The sequence below is a fragment of the Grus americana genome, chromosome 1, assembly GCF_028858705.1.
Source record: "Grus americana isolate bGruAme1 chromosome 1, bGruAme1.mat, whole genome shotgun sequence".
In the NCBI taxonomy this organism is placed as follows: Eukaryota; Metazoa; Chordata; class Aves; order Gruiformes; family Gruidae; genus Grus; species Grus americana.
The window spans coordinates 4,053,384-4,061,367 of record NC_072852.1 but is presented as its reverse complement, the minus strand read 5'-3'; the positions used below and the strand labels follow the sequence as shown (position 1 = coordinate 4,061,367).

The window sequence follows — 7,984 nt, the reverse complement described above, 5'->3', positions numbered from 1 at the left end:
TGTTATTAAATATTTATGCAACAGTTACAGACGTAAGCCCTTTCTGTGCAGTCCCAGGCATATTCCTTGCTTTTGTCTTCACTGGCAGTTTTCTCTTTCCAAAATCCACACAGTTATTCTCACAGCTCTTCTCCTGGATTGCAAATAGCTCTCCGCTGTCCCTGGCACCCTCTTCCTTTAAACACTTCTCAAAAGTGCCCTGCTCTCAGCAGACTAGTCAATGGGAACAATGAACTTAGGGGAGACAGTGACATTCCTGATTGAAAAACAAGATTGAGTCCTTCACTTCCCACTGTGCTGCTGACAGCAATACTACTAAGCACTCCTACCCTATGACGCATTACCCAAACATTAGCTAATTATCCTGCCTGACTCCTTAGAAAGTAGGCAATTAAGTATTTAGCTCCATTCTCCAGATAGGGAAACCCTGGCACAAAAGGAGGTTAATCGGAGAAAGGCCAATCCTATTGTGTAGGGTAGAGAGCATCCCTGCTTTTTGGAGGAGCAATGTGAAGTGTTGTCTTACCCATCTTGGTTGTCTGCAATAAAGCAGAGCTTCTTTTACCATTGGCATAAAAGACCAGCACCTTGGGAGAGTAATTCATCCTTGCCCAAGACCTATCCCATCGAGCTGGGCTGAAGCATCCTCTAGGAAGAGCACCCAAGGAGTCCACCTTCTCTGTACTGTGAAGGGGAAGGGGAGCACCTGGGAAGGTGCGGATGCCCCAAACAGACAGTGTGAGTCCTCTCCAAAGTGCAGACAGCAATGTTGCCAGGATCAGTGCTCAAGAGCTCCTGGATCCTGGGAAATGTTTTGCCGGTGTCATTTAAGCCAACTTTGATGTGCATCTGGGAGCACTGCAACAGAAAGCGGGCTGCAAGCCCCATCCTTCCTACTATCAATTTGGTGACCAGTACTCCATCACAGCCATGAATTTGGGTTATCTTTGGAGGGAGAAAATGCTGAAATGAACTATTTTTAAAGCAGAGAGAAAGCATTTAGCAGAAAGGTCTTTAAAATAAAGCAACAGGAGTCCAAACCTAATAACAAGAGCTCTAGCCATTGTGACTAAGTACTCTGTGTGTAATTACAGCACTATAGTAACTATTGAATTCCAAGGCACATTTTGCATCTGAAACACAGGACAGAGCATCTTCTTTGGGTGATTCAGAGAAATAATCACAACACCCAAGCGCTCCACGTAGAAAAGGGAGAAGCACTGAACTGCAGCATGCGACGAGCAGCGCGTGGCTGGTGTGCAAGCACCATCCCCCTGGGAGCAGCCTTGCCCAGGATGAGCGCACCTGCCTGGGGGGGAAGAGATGAGCAAATATTTTTAGCCTGTGGCACAGCTGCGAGCATCTCATCTGCTTCCTACGAGTGCTCGCTGAATCGTGAAGACGAGCGCGGGGGTGCAATCACACTGGTGGGCACGGACAGGGTGGCACGGGAGTGACATCGGAAAAGCGCATTTTACTGAAGCACGGAGGGTGTGAATACGATTTGTGCCGCCGTTCCCATCTCACCAGCTATTCCTGCCCTCGGGTGCCCCGTTTCAGTTCAGACAGGGCCAAGCACGCAAGGGTACCAAGGAGGTCTTCTTTCCTCAGCGTGGCTCAGAGCCACTTGTATCCCTTAAAAGGCATCTTCTGACTCAGATACACTCTCCTCCATTGTCTGGGGCATGTTGTTTTGCAGCTGGAGACTGGTGAATGAAGCTGAGTTACTGACCTTGATTCGAAAAAAATGCATGCTTGTGCTTTGTAAAACAAGCCTTTTAAAGCTGGCTTTTATACAAAGAATTATGCCAATGTGTGTATGGAGGCACTGGTATTTCAGGCCCCTTTCAATCTTCTGGATTGCCAGTGAGGTCTTTCACTGATTTAAGCCTTTAACCAAAGGACGGATGCAGCAAGAGGTGATGAAGAGGACTCAAGCAGGTATTTAAGTGCGTGGCCTAGGAGCAGATGCTTGGATCAGGGCCTAGATCAGAAGAGGTATTTCATCACGTTGAAGGAGGTATTGTTTTACTACGTTGTAAGGAGGCACAGATGATCCCTCTCCCTAAATGGAGGAAAAAAATAAAATAACCTTTGAGGCTTGCTCTCACCCATTTTTGGTGCAGATATGCATTGTGGCCTCACAGAAAATGGGTCTCAATCAGCTTTGCCACTTTTTTTTCCATCGTGTCATCGAAGTAAGAGACTATTATGAGTGAGGCTAGTTTGGGGAGTTTTTAGGAATTGATTCCGGTCCCGCTCCAGCCTTGCCCACAGGTTAGAGGTATTTTTCTTTGAAGATGCTATGGGAGGCAGCAGGTGTTTGGTTTAGGAGGATGCTCTTCAGCCTGGGTCCAGCACGGGCAGGCGGGTTTATTCCCCTTGCATGATGTACTGAGTTAAAATGAAGCCCTGGCTTTGCAGAAAGAGCTTGGTTAGGTGAGCAAGCATCGCCAAAATCTGGTACAATACCCTGTCAGGCCAGCGCTCCGCTTCCGCTCAGAAAACAATAGGAGTTTACACAACTGCAGCCCACTTGAGGTTTTCGCCTTACTTCACGGCTGAGCAACGAGACCCCAAATGTTCAGCTCTGCCTAATGTCCTTGGCTCTGTCCTACTTTGGAAGGAAACATGCTGTGGCCTGTGCTGCCAGTGCTATTTCCTCTCGCTTGTCTTTAAAGGTCTCTTTTTCCAACAGCTGATCGGCTCTGCAGCTCCGGGGAGTACGTGAGATCCGGCTGGCCCACGATCGAGCTGGTATGGCCGCATGCCATGTTGTTGTTTGTATTGCTTTCATTTTTTTGGCGTTACTTGGCTCTTCCACGCAACTTGTTTTCATCCTGAACTATGTGCTCATTACATATCCAAACACCCACGCAGGTTTTGCATGAGGAAACTCGAAACACACGCGCAGTAGAGGAGCAACTTTGTGACGGGGGGAATGAGATATTTGTCTTGAGGCAGACACAAACAATTGTCAAATCCCCGAGCTGCCCGTGGTTGGATTTCAAACTTACTGACGACAAGCATGTGAACGACGTGCGCGCATCCTCCTGGCAAAGAGATGTGGGGGACATCTTTTGTGGTCACCCTGGCCTCTCCCAGAAACTCCAGCTACTGTCCAAGGCACCCATCTGGGGACCTCCTGGCTCTCTGGCAGGCAGTGCCCTGAATGCCAAAGGGACCCATTTTTGCTGCTAGAAAAGCTCTCGCTTCCCCTCTGCGGCCTCATCCTCACAAAGCAGCCAGCCACAGGCAGCATGGATCTACCCGGCCAGCTCAGGTCTGGGAGGCACCAAATCATGCTGGGGGGTTTCAGCAAGGTCCCATGTGAGGGCGTCAGAAATAGGACTGCTCTGCACGGTGTTTGCTTCATAAGTGCCCTCTTTGGTGTTCTTCCACAAAGCAGGGGGTCTGAGTCGCTGCTGGAGGCGGCACGGGGCAGCGTCGGTGTCATTGGGCTCCCCAGGTTGCATGGATCCAGCATTGTGTTAGCACAGCGAATGCAGCATGGCCCTGGATTAGCAGAGCGGGGTTCAGATACTCATGTTTTCCGAGTCTCTCCCATTTTTATGGCCCCACTGTCACTGCAGTTAAGCTCCAGCAGCCGACCTGATCGGGATGCAGAGAGCTCAGCTGGAGGCTTGCAGGCTGTCCAAATCTGCAGCGCGCCGCTCCCTGCACGCCACGCTCCTCCCCACTGTGCTCAGTCCACTCAGAGCGTGGAAAAACCCTCTCCCAGCGACCGCTGGTAACTGCATAGCACTGGGCGGGCTGAGCCAGAGAAACTGGGGACTCAGTTTGCAGCTCGGGATTGCTTTGCTTCCTCACAGCCTTCCCTGCTGCCTATGCTGCAGCTGAATAAAGATTTTCCAGGGCTGTCAGTACTGCGTATTTCACCAGCAATTGCTTCACTTTAAGTCCAAAATGTGCTAAAAATAAGCTGGCTCGGCATCCAGGTCTTGATTCAAGTGGTAACAGGATACCGGACAGAGAAACTCCTGGGGTGGTTTGCACTGTGCAACAGCAAGCAGGGAGCTGCTGCCTCTCCCTCCTCCTCTTCCTCTTGGCTACTGTGGGGCTGTTGCCCACCACTCACTTGTAATCCCCTGAATTTCATACTCAAAGGTCACAGGTTTTAGATGACATCACTTCTCTTGGGCAGGTTGTTAGTGAGGCTCCAAATGCTGAGGTAACATCTCCTCCTCTGGGGTTGGGAGTATATTATTGGCGAGATCCTTAGCAAACTATTTCTTTTAATACTCCTGTGGTAATTTTGGGAGGGGGATGCCCGCAAGCATAAGTCTGGATAACTGAAGTCTGAAATGCCACTGGAAGGAAGGCCACAAACTTCAAAAAGCTTTGTTAGCAGAGGGAGGTGTGGCTATTTGCGCTTTGTGTACAGACTTTGTTGCGCCGTTGCAGAGCTGCGTGGCTTTGATACCAGTGAAAATGCTGCAAACCCTCCTCCTGGGAAGGGGTCTCGAGATGAAGCACTTGCTGCCCCCCCTCGCTTTTGAAATACCCAGTGATGTTCAGCCTTCAAGGCTGCTGAACGAGTTTTTCATCCGCAGGCAGATTTTCTGCTGCATTCTCACTCGCTTTCCTAAAATAAAGGGGGAAAAAAAATAAAAAATCCTTGTGCTAATTTAATCTAGCCAGGCATCTTGCTGTCCTGCCTGATAATATCTCTCCAATCTGTCACTTCCAACAGACAGCTGTTTATTTGTTTGGGGTTTTTTTCCCCCCCGGGTCTTGAAATATCTCCTATGCCTTCTCAAGCAGCCCGGAGCTGCTCCGGGGATGTCCAAGTGTCCCCCTTGCTTTGGTGGGGGCTCTGGGAGAAAACATCTCCCTCCTGCAGGAAAAACCATACAACAACCTCAGACAGAGAAATGTGTCAAAGACGACCCAACTTACGTGCTGGTCCCGTAGGTGTTTGGGGTTTCAGAGCCAGTGTCCTGGCATGCAGCAACACAGTGGGCCAAAGCACTGAAAAACAACCCAGTACAGGAATGCAGATCCCGACAGGAGCTTCCCTCCAAACTGAGCACGGCACCGCAGACCCAGAGAGGTACCAGTGCTGCTGGCAAATTTTTCAGCAGCATCAACTGCAAAGGAGGAAATGATTAAATACAAGTTATTTCCTAAAATCCACAGCAAAAGAAAAAAAAAGTTATTAAATACAACAGTGTGCACAATGTGGGAAACCACTTGGGTTCCTTCCCACAGCCCAGACCTCCAGGTTGCCTCTGTGAAGCATGTAGACAAGTTGTTGTACGGACTGAAAAAATGACCCAAGAAAGAAGCCCCTGATTAATTCAGGCACCCAGCGCTCAATCTACAACTGCTTTCAAACAGGATCGTTGGTCAAAAACTAAATCTGGGAACTACTCAATCATCTGCATTTTCATTTTACTTGTTATTTATTTTTATTTATCTATTTACTGTTATTTATGGTGACTTTAATAGCTTCAAATCCTTGGGAAAACAAAAACAAAACCCAAAAAAACCCACCACCCAGCATTTAAAAACTGGCAGAAGTGTCAAAACAAGCTTCTTGGGAAGTGTAAGAATACATGGTCAAATATTCAGCTGATAAAATGGAGCGAGGGAGGATAACTGCGCTACCCGCAACAGGGATCAGTGCAGGAGCCAGCACGGGATTGAATCCCACTGGGTTTTCCTAGATCCCTCTCCCAAGCACCCACCCGCGGCTGGGGCTGCTGTGGGGCTGGGAAAGGAGATGTCCCTGTTGGCAATCACCACCCCACCCCATTCCCACCGTGCCTCCCCCTGAGCCCCACAGACCACCTCAGCCCCACGGGTCATCCCTCAAGCCCCACAGCCCACCTCAGCCCCACAGGACATCCCCCAAGCCCCACAGCAGTTCCACAAGGCATCCCTCTGATCCCCACAGACCACCCCAGCCCCACAGGACATCCCTCTAAGCCCCACAGACCACCTCAGCCCCATGGGTCATCCCTCAAGCCCCACAGCCCACCTCAGCCCCACAGGACATCCCCCAAGCCCCACAGCAGTTCCACAAGGCATCCCTCTGATCCCCACAGACCACCCCAGCCCCACAGGGCATCCCCCCCACAAGCCCCACGGGGTGTCACCCCCTGGGCCCGTCACCCCACTGGAGCCCCAAGATACATGTCTCCGGGAACCCCACAGCCCGCCCGGGCTCTACCTCAGGCCACCACCGCACCCCACAGACCCCCGCCACCGCCCCCCGCCCGCGCGGCCCCTTTAAGAGCGCGGCCCCGCCCCCCGCGGTCGCTGCCGGGGCCGCGGCTGCCGCTGCTGACAACAAGATGGCGGCGGCGGGGCCGGCGGGCCCCGAGAGCCGGGTGCTGGGCTACACCCTGCACCGCTGGAGCAGCTTCTCCTCCACCTACCTGCCTGAGTGAGTCCCGGCATCGGCCTCGGCCTCGGCCCCGGCATCGGCCTTGGGCCGCCCCGCACCGTGGCGGGCTACTGGGCCTGCGTTGGGCCCTTGCCGTGGCCTACGCGGGGAGGCCGGGGCGGGCGGCGCTGCAGTGGCGGCCGCTCCGTGGGGAGCGTGGGGGGTGCGGGCCTGGTCACCGCCGGTGGCGGGGTACTGGGGCGGCTCGGGCTGGCCTGAGCCCCTGGCTGGTGAGGGGAGGCCTGGCCGCTGGGCGGGGGTGGTGGTGGTGGGGCTAGTCAGCAGGATTGTGAGGGGCTGTGTGTGAGGGAGAGTCTGTACAGCAGGGTTTGGGGGGGCAATGTGGGAAGGGCTGGTCAGCAGGGTTTGGGGGGGCTGTTTGTGAGGAAGAGTCTGTACAGCGTTGGGGGGCTGTGTGGGAAGCGCTGGTCAGCAGGATTTCAGGGGTTGTGGCAGGGAGAGGGTGCTCAGCAGGGTTGGGAGGGTGTTTGGAGAGGGGGTTGAGCACCAGCACTGGTGGTTTGGTGGGGGGGCTGGCCTGGATGTTGGGGGGCGCCAGGCTTGAGAGGGGAGGGCAGCGTGCATGAGGGGTGATCACCAGGTATGGGCAAGGAGGGGTGCCTGTGAGGAGGAGAAGCTGGCCCCAGGTTTGAGGGGGGAAATGTTTGTGGGAGAGGCTGGTCGCCAGGTTAAATGGGGAGAAGGGTAAGTAAACTTTGCCACCCTGGCCCTGCAGGTCTGGGTATGTCAGGTGCCTGTGGGCAGTGTGTTTTTTGGCAGCTGGGCTTGCTCTCCTGCCCCTGACCTCTGAAACACTGGAGGCTCGCTTGGCTACTGTCACCTGTTGTGTGTGGTTTTGGGGAAGGGGATCATCTGCTGCCCTCACCTTCAGCTTTTAGGAATTGGGGGTTTGGTAAAAGGAGACTGAAGCTGTGTTTTAGAGTCATCAGTTTGCGCTGCTGTGCTAATGTGACCCCATCCTGAATGGGAGACTTGGCTGCGTGGCAGCCCAGCTATGGCCTGTTACATTCCTGTAGTTACTGGAAGTAAAATTTGGAGCAACTAGAATGTTTTGATACACCTTTTCTATAAGATAGCTTCAGTTTTGGAGGTTGAGAGGACCGTTAGGAGTACAGACCGCGCTTGGGCACCTTAGTCATTGCCATCTGTAGAGTCTTGTCTAATCACTGATTGTGCTGAATTTAATAACCTTTGATTGAAATATCTTTAAGTCACCCGCTATCAATAAGTGACAGGGTTGCCTTATTTGTTAATTATTAATGTCATGAATTATCTCTGCTTTCCAAAATGAAGTGAAACTTTAAAAAAAGTTTTGCTGACTAAACTCCTAGTCGTTGTATCTTTCTGTACATTTGCTTTGTTAGATATTAAAAAGAACTGGATTCTTTTCTAATTGATAATCTTTGGTGGTAATTAAGTAATCCCTTTACCTTTATTGTTAAAAAGACTTGACTTTAAGGCATTTCCTTCAGATTGGTGATCATGCTTGTAGTTATTGCTACCAGTATTTCTGGCTTTCAGCATTGTGTTAAGGTGTTGGTCCTTCAATGG

At 51.8% G+C, this 7,984-nt stretch overlaps 1 protein-coding gene across 3 annotated transcripts in view; it reads left to right on the top strand.

Annotated features, from left to right (window-relative positions):
* The first annotated feature begins 6,292 nt into the window (after positions 1–6,292).
* MKLN1 (muskelin 1) overlaps positions 6,293–7,984 on the top strand; it is a 97,082-nt gene continuing 95,390 nt past the window's right edge. For 2 of the 3 annotated variants that reach the window (XM_054844826.1, XM_054844806.1), the window contains exon 1: positions 6,296–6,412. Coding sequence is in view for 1 of the 3 variants with exons in the window: in XM_054844806.1 (XP_054700781.1) it covers positions 6,321–6,412 (92 nt within the window). In the remaining 2 variants the exon portion in view is untranslated. Of the gene's footprint in view, positions 6,413–7,984 lie in introns of all 3 variants that reach the window. The other variant, XM_054844836.1, reaches the window with a different exon arrangement.